The 24,587-nt window shown below is 41.4% G+C and overlaps 1 protein-coding gene across 1 annotated transcript in view; it reads right to left on the bottom strand.

The window, feature by feature from the left end:
* Positions 1 to 24,587, bottom strand: part of INPP5B (inositol polyphosphate-5-phosphatase B) — a 72,215-nt gene that overhangs the window by 38,536 nt on the left and 9,092 nt on the right. The window contains 4 exon segments of the mRNA XM_027864498.1: positions 14,735 to 14,860; positions 19,852 to 19,962; positions 21,759 to 21,788; positions 22,908 to 23,005. Coding sequence (XP_027720299.1) covers positions 14,735 to 14,860; positions 19,852 to 19,962; positions 21,759 to 21,788; positions 22,908 to 23,005 — 365 coding nt within the window.

Raw genomic sequence — 24,587 nt, 5'->3', positions numbered from 1 at the left:
CAGCTCTTTCTGTGGTGGCCAAGAATTGGAAATTGAGGTGATGCCCATCAGTTGGAGAATGACTGAACAAGTTGTGGTATATGAATGTAATGGAATACTATAGTGCTATAAGAAATGATGAGCAGGTAGTCTTCAGAAAAATCTGGAAAGACTTATATGAACTGATGCTGAGTGAAATGAGCAGAACCAGGAGAACATTGTACACAGTAACAGCCACATTGTACAGTGACTAACTTTCATAGACTTAGCTCTTCCTAGCAATGCAAGCATTTAAGACAATTCCAAAACACTCATGATAGAAAATGCTATCCCACATCCAGAGAAAGAACTTTGGAGTCTGAATGCAGATGGAAGCATGCAATTTGTTCTCTTTTTTTGTTGTTTTGTTTTGTTTCTTCTTTCTTGTGGTTCTTCCCATTGGTTCTAATACTTCTTTACAACATGACTAATGTGAAAATGTGTTGAATATGAATGTATATATCAGATTGCATGCCATCTTGGGGAGCAGGGAGGGGAGGAGAGGGGGGAAAAGTGAAAACTCAAAAGCTTATATAGGGGCAGCTAGGTGGTGCAGTGGATAGAGCACTGACCCTGAAGTCAGGAGGACCCGAGTTCAAATCCACCCTCAGACCAAACATTTGTCACTTACTAGCTGTGTGACCCTGGGCAAGTGACTTAACCCCAACTGCCTTAAAAAAAAAAAAACTCATGGAAATGAATGTTGAAAATTAAAAATAAATTAATTAATTAAAAATAAATTAAATTAAATAAAAATAAAAGCTAGGCCTTAGCACCTAATTTGTGTCTTGTCAGTTGCCCAAAAGTCCTGGTTTCTTCCTTCACTGCCAATCAAATAAGATTTATTTGCTCTGTACTTTAGAACGAACTCCACCAAATCTTCATAAATTCCCCTTATAATCTTTTTAGGATATTACTCCCCAGAACTCACTATGATGGCTGGCTAATTGGTGTCCTTTTGTCAAATACAAAGCCAGCCAAAGTCCCATGGGTCTTATCTTGAGAGATTAACCAGAATGCAATTTCCGGGACCTTTCACCAGCTACCTTTTTTGTTCAATTCCATATTGGAATTATATCCCATGTGAGATGGTTTCCTCATAGTGTAGACATACCAGGTCAGAAGGGCAGATCCTACTGCTCTGACCAGATGTTGTGAAAGGCACAGAAATACTCATCCTTGCAAATACTATGCATTGCATATATCTTATGAGAAAGCCAGCTGAACCAGTTTCACATGCATAACTGACACACATCCTCTCCCCAACGGCAGCCTTTCGTATGTTCTCGGCCTTGTGGCTGGGCAAGTCACCTCTCTTTGGACAGCTCAGAACTGAGGTCTGGCTATGACTCCTCTGCAGGCTTGCCCGTAATAGGGTGGGCAGCAGGTACAGGTTTGGCCCCCTCAACTTACCCTGGCTCCTTCTTTCTCTATGATCACTCCTATTCTGGCCCTTCCTTCTGCTCTGGCCCCCTAACTATGGATGTTCTTGCTTTTCCTTCTGCTTTCAGGAAGGGATCTGCAAGAAGCAGGCCAGTTCCTTAGCCACTTTAAATCATAGTCTAAACATGCACTGCTAGGTGGTGTAGTAAATAGAGTACTGTGCCTAGTGTCAGATCAAATTTTACCTCAGACACTTATCAGCCCTGGGACCCTGGGCAAGTTACTCAACGTCAATTTCCTCAACTGTAAAATGAGGTTGATAATAGCACTTACCTCACAAGGTTGTTGTGAGGATCAAAGAAGATAATATTTGTAAAGTGCTTAGCACAGTGCCTGGCACATAGTAAGTATGTAATAAATGTTCCTTTTCCCTTCCTTTTCTTCTCAAATTATTCTTTTCTTGCCTTCAATCTTTCTCCCCCACTGTACATACTTCTGCTAGATTATTCTTCAAATATCACTTTCAGGCCATAACATTAAAAAAAAATTAAAGAAGAATGAGAGATGTATTTCACAAGTATACTTAAGGAAAAATTCATAAGCCAACAAGGGATAGAAAAGATTGTAAAAGACAAAATAGATAATTTCAATGACACAAAATCAAAGCTTTTTCATGCACAGTATCAATGCAACTAGAATAAAAGGTAAACTGGTAAATGTGTGTGTGTGGGGGGGGAATCTTTACATCAAACATCTCTCTCCCACTGGCCAAGGCCAACCCCACCCCTTTGGTAATGTCACCGTGCCTGCCTCTTCCCATGCCCCCACCAGGGTCAGTGGTCTCGGCCTCAGGAGGAAGAGGAGGACACAAATATACAAAAAACAGTACTTCCCCAAGAGATAAGTAGTTAAAGGATATAAGGTTTTCTCCAAAAAAAAAAAAGGCAAATTATCAACAAAAGTGAAAAAATGCTCCAAGTCATAAATAAAATACGAACTAAAATAACTCAGAGGTTTCAACTCACACCCATCAACTGTCAACAAAGGAAAAATATGAAAATGGTTCCTATTGGAAGGGCTGCAGAAAGATAAGCAAATTAACTCACTAATAGTGGAGCTGTGAAATGGTCTGGAAATTTGGAGAAACAATTTGGAATTACATGAGAAAAGTTACTAAACTGATCATACCTTTAGATCCAGCAATTCCCCCATTGAGTATATATATCCCCAAGGGGATAAAAGACAGAAAGTAAAGTCTCACCTACACCAAAATATTCAAAGCAGTATTTGTCATGGCAACAAAAAAGTAGAAACAAAGTGAAGGCTTATTGACCATTCTTGATAATTCTTCACTGTGCCACTGACCTGTCGCTCAGGAAGGAGAAGTCAAGAAAGAGTTCCCCCACTCGTTGCAAGAGAAGATACATACACACACACACACACACACACACATATACACTGGGGGAAAGGCTGAACAAATTATGATAGTGAATGTAGCAGAAAGTTACTATAAAAAGTTACTGTGTGTGTCTATGTGTGTGTGTATTTATATATAAAGTTACTATACTGTAAGAAACAAGAGGTATTAGGAATTCAGAGAAACATGGGAAAACGTATGAACCGATAGAGAATGAAGAAAGTAGAACCAAGAGATTATGCAAAATGACTATCATGAGTTAAATGTAAACAATGCAAGGTGGCATCTGAACTCAGATTATAAACAATGACCAATCATAGTTCCAGAGGACAGATGATAAAACGTACTCCCGTGATCTCTAGAAAAATGGGAGACTATAGGTGTGAAAGATTGTACTCACTATTAGTCATGATCACCTTGCAGATTTTTTTTCATATGATGGGTGCTATGAAAAAAGGAAGGGGAGATACTGAAAAGTGACTAGTAATCTAAAAAAAAAAAGGCATCAATAAACCTATAAATCTATAATAAAATATTCCTTTCATTCCCCTAAAATGCCCCTTTCCTCTTTTTCAAAAAAAGTTTAACAGCTTTCCACTTTATTCATAGGATAAAAAGTCTTCATGCCTCTTATATAATTGGATCTCAATTATCTCTAATGTTCCTTCTAACTCTGAGCTCATATGGTTTACTTGCATGGCATTCAGGCCCTTTGACATCCATTTCTAATCTATTTTACCAAGCTTTTCTTTTACTATACCATAACACAAACTTTCTGATCTTTCTCTTAATTTGGATTGCTCAAGAAGTATCCTATAACTGGAATTCCTAGTTCTATTCCTCTCTTTTTACACAACTTCCACCCATCCATCAAAACCTAGCTTATTCCCTACCTTCTCTCTTCTAGATCACAAGGAACCACTACTCAGAACTACTATAAAATTTGTCTGTTTCATTCATTTGGCACTTAATACTGTCTTGTAGTAATATTTAAACTTCTACCTATGAGTGTATTTTCTAAACAATAAGATTATAAACTCCTAGAGGGTAAGAACTATAAGTAAAGAGTTCATTCTATGTATTTAATTAATTTTCTTTCCTTAAGAGGTACAGACAAGGAAAAAGTCTAGAATAGTATTGTCTCTAGTGGGCCACATATTGGCTTAGAAAAAAAAATAACACTATGTTGTATTGTAGTTTTATTTATTTTGTTAAATCTTTCCCAATTACATTTTAATCTGGTTTCCCCTGCACTCAAGGAGTTTTGTAGGAGAAGGTCCCAAGCCACAAGTTTGATGCTTCTGGTTTGGACCATCATGATCTCATCAGACAGAAAGAGTGTGTGTGTGTGTGTGTGTGTGTGTGAGAGAGAGAGAGAGAGACAGACAGAAACAGAGACAGAGAGAGACAGAGAGAGAGAGAGACAGAGAGAGAGAGAGCTTGAGGAGGAAGGGAGGGAGGGAGGACAGAGAGAGACTTCTCTTGCAATGGGTGGGGGAACTCCGTAACTTCCCCTTCCTGAGTTTCTTGAAAGGCAGGTCAGTGTCACAGTGATACTTTCCACATCACTTCCACCAAGAGTTAATTCCCTAGCACTGAAGAATTTACAAAAAATATGTCAGTAGCAAACATTGCTTCAAAAACAAAGCTAGAGTTAATCTTAGTGAACAAAAGACTCAATAAAGTGTTGGTTAGTTTTGCTAAAAATGTTTTCTCCTCTTTCAATCATTGTTACAAGGGATGCCTCAATGGGTAGCAGGGGGGAAGGATGCATTTGAAAATGAAGATAACAAAAGATAGCAATAAAAATTGTGAATAAGTTTGTATAATATCTATCTGTGACAGGTACAATGAACATTTCCCAATAATATCATCAGTAACTTATCACCAAACTAAATCGTAACATCTCAAATGCCACTGAAATATCACTTAGCCAACCCTTCAAGATACAAATTGAAGGGCTAGCGGCAACCCTGATTAGTACATAAGTCCCAGCAGGGTTGATTTTACTGAATGTCAGTCTTGTAATGTTCCCATTTTCTTCTTGGCTGTGCATCTGGCTTTCAGGATTTCAACACTATACCTTAGCTGTAGAATCTCCCCCAATTCCTTGGGCTTCCTCACCCTGGAACATCCTTCTGCCATGCCCTCCCCACCCCTGGTCTCCCACTGATGAATTCCTCAAGGAATTTCCATTGCAGGGAGGTGTCCTGGCCAGCCAACTTATTCCAGGTACCTTCATCCTTACATGCATACATACACATGCGCTCGCGAGCACACACACACACACACGTACTTTTTCAACTCCCTTTTTTGTGTCTTCTTTCCCTATTAAAATGTAAACCCTTTGAGGGCAAAGGCTATCTTTCTTTTTGCTTGTTTTTGTATCTCCAATGCTTAGTACAGTGCTCGGTATGTGTGTTGTTATTAAATCATTTTTCAGTCATGTTTGACTCCCCATGACCATATTTGGGGTATTCTTGGCAAAGAAACTGGAGTGGTTTGTCATTTCCTTCTCTAGCTCATTTTACAGAAGAGGAAACTGAGACAAACAGGGTTAAGTGACTTGCCCAGGATCACACAGCTAGTAAGTGTCTGAGGTCAGATTTGAACTCACAAAGAGGAGTCTTCCTGACTCCAGGCCTAGCACTCAATCCACTGGGCCACCCAGCTGCCCTTCCTGGCCTGTAGTAAGCACTTAACCTGCTGTTGTGCCCATGTGTAACACTTCCTGTGTAATAGTGTTCTGCCAAACACTGTGTTTTTAAGTAAGCATTTATAAAAGCTATACTTAAACTGTATACATAGAGAAGAACCCTCTATGAGACAATAGTTTATGACAACGTAATACACTGGATAAAATCTGAGGTATTTTTCATATGGTAGTTAATAAATGATGGCTGCTCTGTCACTATGGAATAACTGTTACCACCAATAAGACAGAATGTTAGTTCACTCATTCAATAAGTTTATTAAGTGTCTATTATGAGCAAGGCACTATGCACATAACAAGCATGCATTTAATATTCTACTATTGCCTTCAGTGGAGAATTTGATATTGTACCAAGTCAAAATGCTTTCCCAAACCAGCTCTGCCTCTCTTTCAGACATCAAATAGCACAGTTTGTTTGTTTGTTTTTTTTTTTTAACACCTAACTTCTAAAACAGGAAGGAGTTTAAGGTCAATAGGTTTCTGAACAACCCTTGTTGTTCACTAATCACACATTGCAGGTTCTCTCTTCTGGTTTACATCTGTGAATCTATGACTCACACAAGATTCTTCTACTCTGAATAACTCGTATTGGGTCATCAAACAAGAAACCCTCCAAGATGAGGTAAATTGATGCAAAGTTAAATAAGCAGAACCAGGAAAATAATATATGCAATGACTATAAGGATGTAAAGGGAAAGAAAAATAATCTCCTCCAAAAAAATAAAAAAATTTGCAATTATAATGATCAAGCTTGTCACCGCAAGGAGAAGATGCAGCCTCCCTATATTCTCTGGGAGTCTATGGACATGATTGTTGTTGTTTGTCCTTCATTCTCAAAGAGGACCAATGACATCAGGAAGGTGATGTCTTGACTTGCAAGTGAATTGGCCTTAAGGGAGGCAGGGCTGTGCAATGTCACCAGCCTCACTTTCTCCTCCGGAGCCATCTGAACCCAGTGGCCAGATATAGATCAGGACAACTGCAGATGGAAATGAAACATTGTATTTGATGTCAGATTCAATTATGTTGGCTAGTTTTGCAGAACTGCCTTTTACTCCAGTCTTTTAAATTATTTGTTACAAGAGATGAGACCTTGGGGAATGGGAGGGAGCAAGGAAGAAGGATATATTTGGAAATGAAGATGGTATAAAAATAAAAGATATCAACAAAACCAATTTTTAAGAAAAAAGAAATCTTCCAAGGAAGAAGACACAGATTTCAGGCAATAGAGAAAAATGGCATATTGAATGTTAAGAGATCCCTTTATCCAATATTCCCCTCCCAGTGCCTTAGTGTCCCACCCCCAGGGCCAAAAGAGAAGTGGATAAAAGAAGACCAAGGAGAAGTGAGGGCTGCCTATCCTGCCTAAAGAGGAAGAAGGTAGTGACCTCACCACTGAGCAGCTCAGGGCCCTATCTTACCCTCAGCTTCTCGTAAGAATTCTACCTTAAAGGAGGAACAGAGCGGCTACATATTAACTGTCGTTCCAAATCCCTACTTTTCTAGATCTGCAATCTATAACTATATTCTTCACAGGATAGATGCATAGATGGCATACTCATTGTATTTACAGGAGACACAAAGTCAAAAGGGACAGCTAACACTTTGGATGACATAATCAGAATGCCACAGTTCCAGGAGGGATATAGTCCCATACCCATTTTATAGAAGGAAGGGAAGAGATCTGCCCAATGCTGCAACAAGAGAGAATCAAATTGGTTAAAATTTCACTTTCAACTCTGCCCCATCTGAAATATTCTATTCCTTTTTTGCAATAGACATACACCATTAACATTTGCCCTCTTAGACATTGAGCCTGTTGTCTCCTCCAAAGATAAAACTTCTAAAGCCAAAGGAAAAACCAACCTCAGGAAATTAGCTGGCTAAAGAAGCACTGAAAAAAAAAAACAACAACAAACCCCATAACTTTGTTCCAATACTGAAATCATTAGCATTTCCAGAAATAAACTCCTCATTCACATTTAGTCACTTGCTTCAGATCACGTAAGTTACATTGTACATAAAAGACTCTTGCTACAACATGTTTCAAGAAAGAAACACGTACAAGTAGGCTGTTCTTTCCGTTGACCAACATAAGAAAATCTTTGCTTCAATAAATATTTATTGCTCACTCTGGGCTGTCCCTGAGGACTCGTTTTCAAAGTTTCATTCCTAACTGAATGTTTATGGTTTATTTGCCTTGCTCTAATCTGTCCCTCAAAGAATTCAAAAGCAAACTTTTTTTTTTTAGGAGAGAGAAAGTTTGTTGCTGTACTCAACTGAGACTATGTCTAAAGCTACAAGGGACACAGAAGGAAAACAGCAAATGGGGAAAAGAGAAAGAAAGTGAATGAATACACAAGAATCCTCTGTGTAAGAATAGCAAGGTGACCTAAAATGATTAATTTGCTTAGAAGCCAGCATAACCTCCAGCCCAGGTAGAGGTAATTGGGATGTCACTGCATACAGGTTAAGTGCAAACAAATTCATTCTTTAACATTCCTTTCACATCAAATGGGCTTGTTGACAAATGAAACTTTGTTTATTAATTCCAAAAGGGTAAAATCCCAGAACTTAGTTGCAATTTTTTAAGAGGCCCAGGAGCTATTTTTCCAACAATCTCTCTGGCGTCTACCGTGGTAATCTGGGTTATACTTTGTTGAGATCTTGAGATATAAATAGCATTCATTTCCTTTCAAAGGCCAGTCAAGCCATGATGCTTTGTTTGCTGGATCACAGTGAGAGAAACAAAACAAAACATAACACAATTCAATCTACATTTCAGTTACAACCCTGCCCACTTTCCACTAAACAAAGAATTTTAGAACAGTTCTGAAAACACAAGGTTAGTTTCTTGCTCTCACCACCTTACTAAGTTACCTAAAACCTGGCTCCAGTAAAACTAATGGAATTTGGGAGCAGCTATTTCCTTCTAGCATAGTGTTCAGGATTCCAAGGGAGACCTGCCCCAGGGCTCTGCAGGACCCTGAGACAGAATGCAGGTATATGCATACATTTAACTGGGGGAAAGAGCAACTTATTAATCACTCAATCAGTGCTCAGTGAGCACACCTATGTAAGTTGTATTTCATATACCATGCAATGACACTGGATGCATGAGCCCTATGCAAGAAAGCTAAGAAAATCTCTTCCCCCTCTGTGAAAGAACACTGGGGTAAGGGCATCTCTAGTCACACAGCTAGTAATAAATGAGGTGTCTCTTCTAAATCAAGCCACATCTACTTTAAGGGAGAAAGGAGAAACCCCCACATAACAAATGGAAGCATAATAAAAGAAAACCATTTGCCAGAGAAGTAGTAGAAGATTTGGCCAGTTCAGTTGTTCATCCAAATATATGGCCTTTCAGGCTGAAGGAGGCAAAGAAATTTGGAAATGAACAAAAGGCCTTTCGATGAGTTTAGTATCTAAACAGATGCACATTTCCCATTTTGACACCAATTCAAAAGAATGAAGAATTGATGAGAATGTCTTAATATTCCTGTCTGTGCTATGAGTGAGTGATCTGCAGTTCTCCCTTCTCCCATAGCCCCTTCTGCCTAGCATGCCCAATCTGATATCTCTAAAGCAGAAGCAAAGAAAGGGGCTGGTCCCTTTGAAGAAGCATCTGGGTTAATCAGTGAACTTGTGAACTATAAGAGATTTGCTAGAAAAAGAAAACAAAACAAAACCCACTTCTGATTTTTTTTAGCAAGAGGAAACAGGAGAAATAAGGGGCAGATTCACTTTCCCTATTAGTTTAAAAAAAAAACCCTCAACCATGGCTAGAAGTGAACAAGGTCCAATGAGGGCAGAGGGTACTATCACCTCCATATTCCTAGGAACAATGTCAATCTTCATGCACTCTAAGAATGAATGAAGTTTGGTGATTTTTGCCTGCTACATCATACTACTCACTCATATTGCGCACGAAGACCAATAAAACCCACAGAGACTTTTCAGAACATCTGCTGTCTAACCATATCTCTCTCATCTTACAATGATGAAGTTGATTTTTTTTTGTACCCAAGGATAAGACTTCAAATTTATCTCTATTGAATTTCAGTTTATTAGATTCAGCCCAATGCTCTAGTCTAGCAAGATTCTTTTTGGATCCTGACTCTTATCCAGGGAAATAGCTATCCATCCCAGTCTTGAGGCATCTGCAAATTTGATGGGCATGGCATCTATCTATGCTATTATTCTTATTAACTGCCAGCCAGCCCGAATAGAGTCCTGAACTTGGAGTCAGAAGACCTGATTTCAAACAGCCTCAGACAGACACTACCTGTGTGGCCCTGGGCAAGTCACTTAATCTCTGTCTACCTCAGTTTCCTCATCTGTAAAATGAGGATAATAATAGCACCTCCCTCACAGGGCTGTTGTGAGAATCAAATGATATAATAACCGTAAAGCACTTTGCAAACCTGAAAGCATCACACAAATGCTAGCTGTTATCATTATTCAAGTCACTCATAAAAATGACAAACAGCCTCGGACCAAGCACAAATCAATTCTACTAGAAATTCTCTATAACATTGTCATTGAATATTTAACAACTGCTCTTGAGTGTAGCCATCCAACCAGCTCTCAACGTATATAATGCTATCATTGTTTAATCCAGAGGTCCTCTGATCCATGAACTTTTTTTTTTTAGTAAGGCAATTGGGGTTAAGGGGCTTGCCCAAGGTCACACAGCTAGTATGTGCCAAGTGTTTGGTCTGAGGAGGAATTTGAACTCAGGTTCTCCTGACTTCAGGGCCGGTGCTCTATCCACTGTGCCACCTAGCTGCCCCTGATCCATGAACTTTTTTAAAAAAATATTTTGATAAATGTATTTCAATATGTAATTAATTTCCTTTGTCATCCTTCATATGTTATGCATTAAAAACGTGATCTTGAGAAAGGGGCCATAAGCTTTGTCTGGCCACCAAAGGGGTCTCATGACATAAAAGAGGTTAAGAACCCTGGTGATCCATACCTCTCCACTTTCTCCACAAGAATAGCAGGAGATACTTTTATTAAAATCGAGCTAATATATGTTCACAGCATTTACTAGTCTAGTCATCCCATCAAAAAACTAAACAGGATTAGCTTGGCACAATCTATTCTTGATGAAGCCAGGCTGGCCTTTCTAGAGGTTCAACCATCTCTCTAATGAGCTTTTCTAGAACAAGCCTGCCATGTGGAGGAATAACTAGTCTTGTTCTTTTTGGTCCCAGAAGGCAGAACCAGGAAAACAGGGTGAAAGTTTCAAAGAGGCAAATTGGGCTCAATGTCAGGAGACATTTCCTAACAACTAGATGTCCAGAAGTGTAATGGCCACCTCAAGAGGTCATCCAAGATCTACCTCTTCTGCTGTGTGACCCTGGGCAAGTCACTTAACCTTGTTTGCCTCAGCTTCCTCATCTATAAAATGAGCTGGAGAAGGAAATGGCAAACCACTCTAGTATCTCTGCCAAGAAAACCCCAAATAGGGTCATGAAGAGTCGAGCACGACTGAACAAAAGCTACCTCTTCGGAGACCTGGGGGCAGAGGTTGGATGACCACTCGTGGGCATGTTCTAGGAGGGATTCCTTTGGTTTATGGGGTGGACTGAATGGCTGCAGAGGTCCTTTGCAATCTCAGATTCTGTGAACTGCAGGCCTTTAAGGTTACTTCTCTGTAAGTGGTTCAACATCTGTAAAATTACAGTTAGACTGGAAGATCCCTAACACCCCTTCCAACTTTAGCCTTCTAGGATTCTAATGTTCGTTTTTTTCCTAGCCCCTTTCCACTGGGCAGGATTTGTTTGTTCACTGTCCTGGAGACCCACTACACACGGTTTCTCTTTTCTTTCAACTCTCTTTCCATTTTCTAGAAGACTTTTGTCTTGGTTAGTACCCTGGGCTATCAGGAAGTGGTTTGTTGCTGTTTTATTTTTTTTCCCTTTTTTATAATGTGCAGATAGTAGGGCCCAAGTCCAGAAGTCCCTGCTTTCCTGAGGCTTCATTACCCTGTCCCTGAATGGCCTTAATCTTTAACTAAGTTTCTCCTACTTGGTTTTTTGTCCTCAATCTGCTCTCAGTGAAGTCAGCCAAGTTCTGGAATGCTAAATGTCTAGCCCTAAAGGCCTGGTCCTCACATAGCCATGCTTTTTTAATGGAAACATTTAATAACACTGTCCCATATCGTCCAAAGACAATCCTCAAAGAAGCAACTTTTTAAGCAACTACAATAAAAGCAAAGCCTTCTACAATCAGGTAGCTATAGTTTTTTGGAGATGGAAACAAATCATAGAGACACCAGTGTATATCTCCTAAGGGAGCAGTTAATTAAGTTTAAACCTGGCCTGAGAAGACTTTGAAGGGCTCTACTGGAAGAGGGAAGCAAGCTGGGTAGCAGTGACACATTGACATGAGAAGAGAAAGAATGTACTTCAATTATTGTTTTAGTATTATTACAAGTATTATTACTTCAATCTATCAAGCACCTACTATGTGCTGTGCACTGTGCTAAACTCTGAGGACACCAAAAAAAAAAAAAGAGAGAGAGAGAGAGAGACCAAAAGCCAGTTCCAACCCTCAAGGACCTCACAGTGTAATGGAGGAGACAACAGGCAAACTGCTATGTACAGATAAGATAAAGACAGAATAAGCTGGAGATAATAAATAGAGAGAAGACATCACAATGAAGGAGGAATGCTGGGGTTGTACCTTTCTTCCACCAGGTCCCTGACAGCTTGATCACAGGCAGCTTCCTTCACAGGGACAACAAAGAGAATGTCCCTTTCATCTTTATGACTTACTTGTTAAGGCACCACAGAAGAGAGCACAGTATTGCAGAAATGAAAAAAAGTGGTTTGAGTTTCCCTTAGTTAAGTCTAGAAACAACACAAATAAACATCCCCATCAAGCACCTGAGCTGCTATTTATGGAGGCTGCAGTGAAAGAGAAGCACTATTCTCTCTTTAAACTCTTGTGAAACCAGGTCCCTCTCAGTTCTCATGGCCTTGACAAAGCTCTCTAACATGGTCTTCAATTCCTGCCAATGACAGAGAAAAAGAGGCAACTCACTATCTTGTTATTGTACCCAAATTCTACTTGATATACTGGGCATTCATTACCACATCAAGGGAAAGGTCCTAACCCACTCAATCCCTCCAGAAAAGTCTTGGAACTGGGCCCACAGAGATCTGCATTGTTCCTTACCAAAGCATCGGGCTGACCTACATTATAAGCCTACACTTAGCCAAGTCCAGCCAAACAACTGGCCCTTGGGACTACACACAAATGCCCACCAGGGACTAGGTGGAGATTGCCCGATTATTTTTACCCTGCAAGCTCATCTTGGAGTCCAATGCTAACACTCAGCTCCTCAAACATTCAATTCACACATGGGAGCCACAATGACCTGGCTACTGTGACCTCCAGCAAGTAATTTCATTTCTCTGAGTTCAGTCACCCATCCATAAAAGGGGAGCTTTGGACTAGATTAACTCTAAGATCTCCTCCAATTCTGAGGAGCTGTATAGGGAAGGATGACATAATAAAATTGTAGGTCAGTCTTGGAACAGATTGTAGAGATTATAGACTAGAAAGAAGGAAGAAAGTGAGGCCCAGAGACAGAACAGACTTACTAAAAGTCTGACAGCTTGTAAGAAGCTGGTCATATCACCTGACTATCACTTATTCAAGTTTCTAGTTCCTACCCAGAGTCCAAGAGAAGGGATTCTGATTCCCAGAAGTCTACAGATCTGTCAAAAGCCCAAGTTTAGTGTTAATTATTGATTCATACAGACTCACAGGATGTTAGCTCCCTTCCAGCTCTTAGAAATCACCTAGCTCAGGGTTCTTTTTTTTTTTTTTTCTACTTTGATTCCCTTTAGAATTCCAGTAAAAGCTATGGACCCCTTCTCAAAATAATGTGCATGAAAGAATAAAATAAGACACATAAGATTATAAAGGAAACAAGTTATATTGAAATGATTATCAGAACATTTTTAAGTTTCAGAGACACCAAGTTAAGAACCCTTAACCTAATTGAACCCTCTCATTTTATAGATGAGTAAAGTAAGATGTAAGAAATTGAAACAACTTGCTAAAAAAAAAAATCACACAGGGACTTCGTGGCAGAATGGGAACTAGAACTCAAATCTCAATTCCAGCCCAGGTGCTCTTGCCTCACTTTTATACACAGTATTTCATTCATTCAACACAAGTATGCATGGTCTCTTCACACAATGAGGACTCTCCCTCTACTGAAACAAAGTGGCTAAAATGATTAATCTTCCTACCCCCACCTTGCTCACAGATTGAGTCCATGAATCTTTCTCTATGACCTGATTATCCACCGTCCTACCACGCAATCCTGGCCTCCCTCCCTTCACAGGGACCCTCCAATTCAACAAACATTAATTAAACGCCTACTATTCGCCACGCACACTGTGACAGGCACTGGGGTCTAGAGACAAAAATGAAAGTCTCTGCCTTCAGGGGTTGATACTCTACAGAATTTTTAGACCCTCCTGAATAATCCCCATCTTCCACAGAGACACCCCCTTCCAATAATCTACCCTTCTTCCACAGTGACCCTCCGGGATAATCCGCCCTTCTTGTACACTGACCTTCCGAATAACCCTTTCTTGCACACCGACCCTCCGGCAAAATCCGTTCTTGTTGCACACTGACCCTCCCAAATAACCCTCTCGTCTTGTACACCGATCCTCCAGAATAATCCGTCTTTATTGCACACTGACATCCCCCCAAAATAATCTGTCTTTTTTGCACACTGACCACCCCCTCTCCCCCGCCCCTGCCCTGAATAATCGAGCCTTCCTCCAATCCTGAGACAGAAAAGGGAAGGGGAGGCAGCAGCGCGGGAACCTCTTTCTCAGCCCGCTAATTTGCCGGCCCACTAAAGCGCCTCTGGTCTTTCGGGTCCGGGTCCCCAAACTGACCTGCAGCATTCCGCTCCCGAAAGCCAGACATGTCATCTCCCGGCCCGCCGCCGCCGCTTCCTCCCTCAGCTTCCTCACCCTCCAGGAGCCCCAGACAGGCCCCTCCCCATTTCCTGGACGTCACGCAGCCTTCGCCAATCGCAGAACGCTCCTCCCGTAGAGCCCACCCTCTTGCTAGGGTCGTCCTCCAATCACCAGAGGCCTCTCGGCGGGGGGGGGGTGGATTTCCCCAGCCTCCACCAATCCCCGCTCGTCCTGCGGACCTACCTGCGACTGCAAGTACAAGTTTCTGAGACTGCTGGTGCTGCTTCGGCTGCTGTTCCTCCCCCTGACCTGCGCACCGGTATCGGCCAAGCCACCGGAACTGGGGATCTGAGACTCCAGGGCATGGGGCTGTGGGAGGGAAGGCATAACTTCAGTCCCAGGCCCAGAGTAGAGTAGAAGCGCTAGATCCGAGGCGCTGCACATCTTAGGCGTCTAATAAAAGCTAGTTGATTGAGTGAATAACTGGGCGTTGTTGCTGGGAAAATCCCTTCTGTTGCTAGATGGGCATAAGAGGCATCATGGTGTCACGAATACAGTGCCAGAGCCGAGTTAGGTTCAAATCCCGATTCTAATACTTGATTAGCTGTGGGATCATAGGCAAATTACTCAATCTTTCTGAGCCTCAGTGTGCTCACCTGTAAAATGGGAAGAATAATAAATACCCATAGAACCTACTTCACAGGATTGTGGTGAGGATTAAAATAGAATATATTGTATTCCTAAAGCCAGTTACTATAAATGCCAGTTACTATAGAATGTGGTTTCAACATCTAAGTCGACCCACTTCATTTTGCAAATAGGGAAACCAAGACCCACAGAGGCTAAGTGTTTTGCACAAGATCACCCAGTTGCCAAAACTGGAATTTTAACAAGGTCTTCTGACTCCAAATTCAATGCTTTTTCTGCTGAACCATGCTGAGTTTACTTATTTCTTTCTGACACTCACAGAATTTCAGAGCTGCAATGGATCTCAAAAAGTACCTTGTCCAATTCCACCCTAACAAGTAGCTATCCAGCCTCCATTTAAATACTTCCAGACACTCTAGTTCCCTACCTTACTAAGCAATCCATTCCATTGCTGGATAAGTTTTTCAGAAAGTTTTTCCTTTTACCAAGCTAAAATCTACCTCCCAGCAGCACTCTTCCACTCCCCCCCACCCAGTTTAATGCTCTGAGGTCAAGCAGGACAATTCTAATTCAATTCTAATTTCTCTTCCTATTGACAACTTTCAAATAAGATAAGACAACCAGGTTGTCTCTCCTCTACCCCAATTCAGTCGTGCATATTATCTTCAAAGCAGGGGGCAGGGAACTGTTCATTTTTGTCTTTGTATTTTTGCTGTTCTTTACTCAAGACACTCCATCTTCTGACTCTGACCATTTTCTTTCTTCTTTTTTTTTTTGTTTGTTTTTGTTAGTCAATGGGGTTAAGTGATTTGCCCAGGGTCACACAGCTAGTAAGTGTTATGTGTCTGAGGTCGGATTTGAACTCAGATCCTCCTGACTCCAAGGCCAGAGTTCTTTTCACTGCACCACCTAGCTGCCCCTCAACTCTGACCATTTCCACTGGCTGTCCCCTCATGCCTAAAATTTTCTCCCTGGCTTCCTTCAAATATCGCCTAACACCCCACTTTCTACAAAAAAACAAGAAGCCTTTCCCAGTTTCCCTTAATACTAGTGCCCTCCCTCTCTGTGATTACCTATATATATATATATATATATATTGTTTGGACTGAGTTCTTTCATGTTGTCTCTCCTTTAGATTGTGAGCTCCTTGAGGGCAGAAGCTATTTTTTGCCTTTTTTTCTATCTCTAGTGCTTAGCACAGTATGAGGCATATAGTAAGTACTCAATAAATGTTTGTTGAATGGTTATCGCCATCATCTAGCCAGTGCCTACCTAACACTTAGCAAGAGTTTAATAAATACTTGATTAATTGGTTGGATTCAATCTAACAAGCATCTGTTTAAGTATCTGCACCAGCTAAGGTTGCAAAGACAACAGTTGAACTAGCCCCTCCCCTACGGATCTTCTACTAGGGAGAAATGATGTGTAGACAGATAAGTCAATATACAAATATATACAAAATAAAAACAAAGTATTTGGGGAGAGAGCAATAGCAATTAGGATCACCATGTTTCAGCCCTAACAATAAAAGACTTCCTCACTCCTACCCCAACATTCCCCAGAACCCAGATTGGGACAGACAAGGGGAGTTGATACAAGGGAAAGAGCGCTAGGATGAGTTCAGACCCTTGGATTCTGGTTCCAGCTCTGTTACTGACTCATTTTGTGACCTTGGGCCTCTCCCTGGGCCTCTTTCCTCCTGTGCAAATGATAAGATTAGATGAGGCCTCTGAGGTCCCTCCTGATATTCTCTGAGTCTCTCTTTGGTCCTAATTCAGAGAAGCCTACTTCCCTCTGCTCCCCCAGCTCCAGGTTACTCCCTGATGGCCCCCTCTCCAGGTCTTCCTGGAACAAGGGGTCCTGGAGAAATCTCCATGGCTCAACAGCCAGGCTGTGCTGTATCTGAAGAGAGAACAGGAAATGAGCAATATGGGAAAAAGAGAGACAGTAGAGATGCAGGCTGTGGGTGACCACAGCTCAGTACAAGGCCTGAGGACCTCAAAGCCCTCACACATAGGACCTTCTTCTGGGGACACTGGATAAAAAAGGACTGGCATTATTAAGCCCCCCTTGCATAGGGGACTTACTCCACAATGCAATTCATATACCAAGGACTGCCATTTCTATCTCTGCATTATCTATCACATATGGCTTTTCTTCTACCCTCTCAACCTCATTCAAACACTCATCATAGCTTGCCCGGTATAAGCCTCCTCACTGGTCTTCCTGCCTCCAGGAGATCCGTTCTTCAGTCCATCCTCCACATTTGAACTGAGAAATCTTCCTAATGTCTCATTGGCATCACACCACTCCTCTCCACCAAATTTTTTACTGCCTCCTTATTGCCTTCTGAACAAAAGTATAAATAATCTCTTGTTCCTGACATTCAAGGTCCTATCAGCAAAACTTGAACATACCTCTCAGTCTTATCTCCAACTAAGCAGTTGCCCCTCATATCCTCTCCACTCCAGTACTCTTTAGACCCCATTTACATCCTGTTCTTTCTTATTTCCATCCATTTGTTTACACAGGTGAAAATTCAACTCAACAAAATGTATTAAGCCCTTATTATGTGTAGGGCATTGTGCTAGGTATATAGATAAAGAGATTTCCCCTTCCCCTTTTAAAAAAAATAGTATCTGACCTCAAGGTGCTGACATTCTACTTGAAGTAGTGAAGGCTACTTGAGGTAAAAAAATCAGACCCAGAGGCACAAGCAGTAGAAATTCAGATGTGGAAACCAGTCTATTTAAAAAAAAAAAGGGAAGGAAGGAAGGAAGCAAGGAAGGAAGAAGGAAGAAGAGCAGAAAAAAACACCAGGGGTTCTTAACCTTTTCAGTGTTGTGGGCCCCTTTAGCAGGCTGACAAACCTATTGTCTCCTCATAATCATATTTTTAAATGCATAAAATAAAATATATAGGATTATAAAGGAAACCAATTATATGGCTGATAGTTAATCTTTATTTAGTGTTTAGTTTGTGTGAGACACTGTCCTAAGAGCTTCACAAATATTATTTCATTTGATGCTCATTATAACCCTGGAGGTAAGTGTCATTATTATCCTCATTTTACAGATGAGAAAACTGAGGCAAACAGAGGTTTAGTGATTTGCTAAATCACTAAAGCTAGTAAGAATGTCGAGGGCCTCATTTGAATTCCTGTCTTCCTGACTTCAGGCCTAGCATTCTATACACTGCACCACCTAGCTGCCCCTAATTAATAAATATTATTACATTTTCCTTGTTTAATATTCCTATAATGCTATCTCAAATTGTCTTGGAGAGGAGACATGTCTGAGGGCAGGGAAAGATTGTGCCAGATTAGATATTTCTCTCTTTAAGACAGAAAATGCTTGTATTCATAATAATTTAAATTTTAAAAATTGTTTCTGGCAGAAACGTGCTAACCAAATTATACTTTGGTTCTGTCCTGGGCCCTGTTCTCTTCTTACTCTAGTCTATTTCACTTGACGATCTCATCAGCTCACGTAGTTTTAATTACCATTTCTAATGCTGAGAATTCTTAAATCTACCCATCCTGCCCCAGTCTCTCTGCTGACATCAAATCTTGCATCTCCACCTGCCTTTCAGACATCTCAAACTGGATGTCCAATAGACATCTACAACTCAACATATCCAAAACTGAACTCATTGTCTTTCTACCTAAACCCTCCCCCCAACCCCTTTCCCTGTTACTATAGAAGGCAACACCATCCTCCCAGTTCCTCAGGCTCGGAGCCTAGGCATCATCCTGGATCCCTAACTCTCTCACACCCCCATATCCAAACTGTTGCCAAGGCTTGTCAATTTCACCTTTGCAACGCTCTCTAACACGCCCTCTTCTGTCCTCTGACACTGCCACCACCCATGTGCAGGTCCTCATCCCCTCATACCTAGACAATAGCAATAATCTGCTGGTAGGTCTGCCTGCCTCAAGTCCCTCCCCACTCCAATCCATTCTCCATTCGGCCACTAAGGAGATTTTCCTAAAGCAAATGTCCAACCATATCACCCACTCACCCCTACTCAATAAACTCCCATGGCTTTCTATTGCCTCCAGGATCAAATACAAAATGTTCTATTTGGAATTCCTAGTCCTTCATAACCTAGCCCCCTCCTACCTTTCCAGTCTTCTTCCACCTTCCTCCTGAACTTGTGCTCTTTGACCCATTGACACTGGCCTCCTGCTGTTCCACAAACAAGGCGCTCCATCTCTTGGCTCTGGCCATGCTCGCTGACTGTCCCCCGTGCCTGGGATGCTCCCCCTCCTCTGCTCCACCTATTAACCTCCCTGGCTTCCTTTAAATCCCAACTAAAATCCTTTCACTGGAAGACTTTCCCAATCCTTCCTATTTCTAGTGACTTCCTTCTGTTAATTATTTCCTATTTATCATGTTCAGAACTTGCTTTGTATATATTTGCATGTTGTCTCCCGGTTAGATTATAAACTCCTGTTATTAAAGTCAAAGTTTCTCTAATGCTGGCCTGTTCTACACTTAATTTTGTGTTCCCCTACATACCACAGGCCCTACATTAGGAGGTGTTCAACAGGTTCGTTGAATTAAATTGTTGAAGGGTGAAAACCCTAAGGGACCCTGGATGTGAAATGCACAGAGTACGGGGTCAGTCTTCTCCTCTCCTACAGAAGCTGGCAGGGGCCCCTAAAGCAAGTGGGATCAAGGGAGAAGAAAGTTAACAGGAGGTTCACCCACCTGGGCAGGATCTGATGACTTCCTGAAGGAACGTTCTCGTGTGAGAGCCAAAGGGGAGACGAACAGTGAGGCTTATCTCCTCAGACTCTATCCAGACAGTCACATCAGAGCCTGCACAGAGGAGAGAAGAGCTGAAGCTACAGCTGAAGGGCATAAGGTAAGAGTCCATACTGCTCTACCCTGCACTACTCTAGGCCACCATCACCAAGGGGAGAACCAGTAGGGGCTCCTAAGCTCACCTCTTCAAGTTGCTCCCCTAGACTTCCAAGATCATATCCAGGCTTAGGACTGATATCCTTGACAGTATGGCAAAACAAGCTTCCTTAATTCTCTCTGCATCCCTCCCGCCCAGTCCCAGCTCCATTTCATTTTCCTGTAAGAGGCAATATGATATCATGAGAAGAGTACTGAACCAGGAGATCTGGGTTCAGTTCTCAGCTCTGACACTAATTAGTTCTGAAAACTTGGACAAAATGAGGAGGTTGGACTATCTGATCTCTGGTAGACACCCTTTCACTTTCTCTTCTCATTGGTGAGTCCCTGGCCTGAGGGCCATGCTCACTCCACTCCTAACTCCACTGCTCACTCTCCTGACCCTTCTCACTCCTCCCTAGCCAACCTAGCTTCTTTGGGTACCATTCTCCCATTTATCTCTACCCTGACCCTTTCCACCTCCTTTACAATGGATAGACATGGAGCCAGGATATGGAGCCAGGAAGGTCTGAGTTCTAATCTTGCCTCAGGCACTCCTTAACCATGTGACCTGGGCAAGTCCAGTAACTTCTCTGCCTCAGTTTTCTCCTTGGTAAAAAGTAAATAATAATAGCACCTACAAATTAGTTAATATATGTAAAAGTGCTTTATTCACTTTAAAGTGCTATATAAATGCTATCCATGATGATGATGATGATGATGATGATGATAACATATTGTCTTCTCCAGTTAGAATACAAGCTCCCTAAAGGTAGGGACAAGCTTTTTTCATTTGTATATGTATGCCCAGTGCTTAGCACAGTGCCAGGCACAATTGTTGTTCTGTTGATTTATTTGTGTCTGGCTGTTCATGACCCCACTTGGGGTTTTCTTGGCAAAGATACTGAATTGATTTGCCATGTCCTTCTCCAGCACCTGACACACAGTAAGTGCTTAATAAATGCTCTATCAATGGGGCAGATAGATGGTGCCCCATTGGTGCCCCATTGATAGATGGTAGAGTGCAGAGTCTGGAGTCAAGAAGACTCATCTTCATAAATGCAAATCTGGCCTCAGAATACTTACTAGTTGTGTGACTCTAGGCACACTTCACCTTGTTTGCCTCAATCTCCTCATCTGTAAAAATGAGATGGAGAAAGAAAAGGCAAACCACTCCAGTATCTTTGCCAAGAAAACACCAAATGGGGTCATGAAGAGCTGGACATGACTGAGCAACAACTATACATTAATAGATAGAACAATTGAGCTATCTCTCCCTTCCATATTTAAATCCTATAACTCTGGACTTTTCAGAATGCTTTCCCAACAGTCATCCCATGGTATTGTAGATCTTATTCTCCTGTATCATTTTATAGAGGAGGAAATTGAGTCCTTGAGTAGTAAATTGACTTACCCAAGATCATAGAGGTCATAAGTAAAATGAAGATTTTAACCCAGCTCTTCTGACCCTACATCTAGCATTCTTTCCGCTCCCAAAGACCACAGAAATGTTAGATTACCACAGTCTTCATGCCTCACCATAGCCATACTTTTGGTGGGTATAGACTGCTCAGATCTTCAGCCCAACCACAAACAGTTCTCAAAAGGAGGTGGGGGAGAGGGAGTCTTTTTTCTTTAATCATTCCTCTGTCACACCAGTCCCTGAACCCTTTCTCAATTTGGGGCCCCGCAAAAAAAATCATTGTTGCACTTACCCAGAACATGGAGGTCACAGTCAGGGGATACTGTCAGAAGGAAAAGAAATGTCATCTCAGAATCAGAGGATCACAACATTTGAGAGGTAGAAGAGACCTCAATGGCCATCTAATCCACCCCATGTCCCCAAGAAGAATCCCCATTATGACAATACTGACAAATGGCCATCTAGTCACTGCTTAAAGACCTTCATTGTGAACTAATCCACCACCTCTCAAGATAGCCCAATCCCCTTCTGGACAACTCTAATTGGTAGAAAGTTTTATTCCTGGCATCAAGCCTAAATCAAGCCTAAACCTTTCTGACTTCTACCCAGTGCTCCTAGTCCAGCCCTCTTGGTTGAAATAGAATAAGTCCCTTTTTTTCATCACAGTCCTTGAAATACTTAGAGCCAATTATCAACACCCCCTCCCCCCACTCCCACCCCAAGTCTTCTCTTCTTCAGGTAAAATATCTCCAGTTTCTTCAAATGATCTTCATATGACGTAGACTCGACCTCCTTCACCATCTGGGTTGCTCTCCAGCTTATCAATGTGTCTCCTAAACTGTGGCATCCAAAACAGAATATTCTAGGTATGGTCTGAGCAAGACAGGCTATCACTTCCTTATTCCTGGCAGGTATATCTCACAATACAACCCAAGATTTCATTAGCTTTTTTGGCCTCCATACCATACCATTAACTCAGATTAACTTTGCAGTACAATAAAACCCTTGGATCATTTTTCAGACAAATGATGCTACCTAACCATGACGCCTCACCTCAGACTTGTGAAGTTGATTCTTTTAAAGTGTATGACTGCATTCATGACTCCATCTTCCTATATTCAGCCCAATATTCAAGCCTGTCAGGATCTTTTTTGGATTCTAACTAGCTTGACCTCTGAAAGCCCCATTCATAGGTTCAGGCTTCCACAGTCTGAACTGTCTGGGGAGGGCCAACTCAAGGACAAAATGAAAAGAGGCCCAAGAGGAAGAGATGCACCAGTTGTTCTTCCATCCTAGCCCCAAGAGAAGGGGGTAAGGGTCCTTATCAGGATCAAAATTTTGTATTATACTCCCCCACCCCATGCCTAAGATAGTACTCAATAGCAGGCATTTAAATAATGTCTGTTGTACCACCACCACCTCTCCCACCCCTACAAGGCACCTTCTTCCACTGTAAAATTCCTGGTGATGGGCACCACTTTGTCCAGGGACACGTCCTCGCCAGTGATCGCCATCCTTCGATGATTGTACAGGAAAAGGCTGTAGACAGAAGGTTTGTGGCTGCTTAGATGCCCAGGATCATTGATCTCCATAGGCCCTAAGGGTGACCACAGGCCCCCAAAGAAGTCATAAGACCTTGGAAAGCCTCCTGGGAATGAGTATGGGAAAGACACTGAGTGCATGGTTAATATACATCTATTATTCAATGGCTACATTAGCCATGACCAATAACTGGCCCAGAGGGGAACATAGAATGAGCAAATCTGATAAATGTAATGAGGCTATAAATCATGAAATAAACTTCCTCTCCACCACTCAGAATCTTCTATAACCTGGAGGCTCTCTGGTTGTAGAATCAATGGCTCTTTTGGAACACTATGGGACCACAGCTGGGGGAGGGGTGAGGTGGGGGGTAGGGCTATTCATATGCCACATCTTCTGGTAAGCCTTTACTGATTGCCAACCCCACAAGTCAATAATGCTGTCTCTTTCCCTTAACTTTGTCTGGCACTTTACTTACATTTTTCTTATGCCCTCAGGTCCTCTTATATATTGTAATGATTTGAGTTCACAAATACTGGGAGTTTCTCCATCTCATCCTGCCCTCTCCTAGCAATGTGCCATCCCCCATACCTGGAAAGCACCTGGAACAGAATCTGCCCATCATCTCCCCTCTCTGCCAGGTAAATCCTTCCTTCTCTTCAAGACTTCCTCAATTTGTTTTCCTTTTTTTTAACCTCCTCAACTTGATTTGATTCAGCAAAAATTGACCAAGCTCTTTCTAAACGCTAGGCACTGGTGACAGAAAGAGAAAAAGATAAAAACAAAAAAACTAGTCCCTTCCCTCAAAGAGCTTATAGTTTATTGGGGAGAAAGGGGGAGGGGTAGCAGAAAATACAGCATGAAGACATAAATGAATATCAGATCCCCAACAGATAAGGGGTCAAAGGACATCAGCAGTTTCTAAAGGAAGAATGGCAAACTGTCAATGACCATATAAAACCATGGTCCAAATCACGCATAATAAGGGAAATAAAAACTGAAACAACTTTTGAGTTTTCACCTCATACTCAGTAAATTGACAAAAAATGGAAATAGTGGATGTTGGAGGGCTGTGAGAAGACAGGCACACTAATAAATTATTGGCAACATGGAAACTGGGGCAAACATTCTGGAAAATAGGAATTATGGGAGAAAGGTAAAAAGATTACGCATATCCTTTGGCCCAGCCATCTCATTAATAGACATATACCATCTGCATTTTCTTTTTCAACATGGCTAATATGGAAATGTTTTACATGATAGTACACGTATAATCTACATAAACTGTCTTCAGGAGAGGGGGAGAAGGAGAGAAAGAATATGGAACTCAAATATTTTTAAATGTTAAAAATGTTTGTTTACATGTAATTGAGAAAAAAAATTAAATAAAAAAGGAAATAGAAATATATCCTAAGGAGGTCAAATATAGAAAGTAAGGCCTCATATATGCCAAAATACTAATAGCATTTTTTAATGATAGCAAAGAACTGGAAACAAAATAGATCCTAACTGATTGAGAGGTGGCTAAAAAACTGTGGTATATGAGGATTTTGAAATATTATTATGCAGTAAAAAGAGT

The sequence above is a fragment of the Vombatus ursinus genome, unplaced genomic scaffold (genome assembly GCF_900497805.2).
Source record: "Vombatus ursinus unplaced genomic scaffold, bare-nosed wombat genome assembly UNPS02014775.1, whole genome shotgun sequence".
Classification (NCBI taxonomy): domain Eukaryota; kingdom Metazoa; phylum Chordata; class Mammalia; order Diprotodontia; family Vombatidae; genus Vombatus; species Vombatus ursinus.
This window is presented reverse-complemented; position numbering and strand designations above follow the sequence as displayed.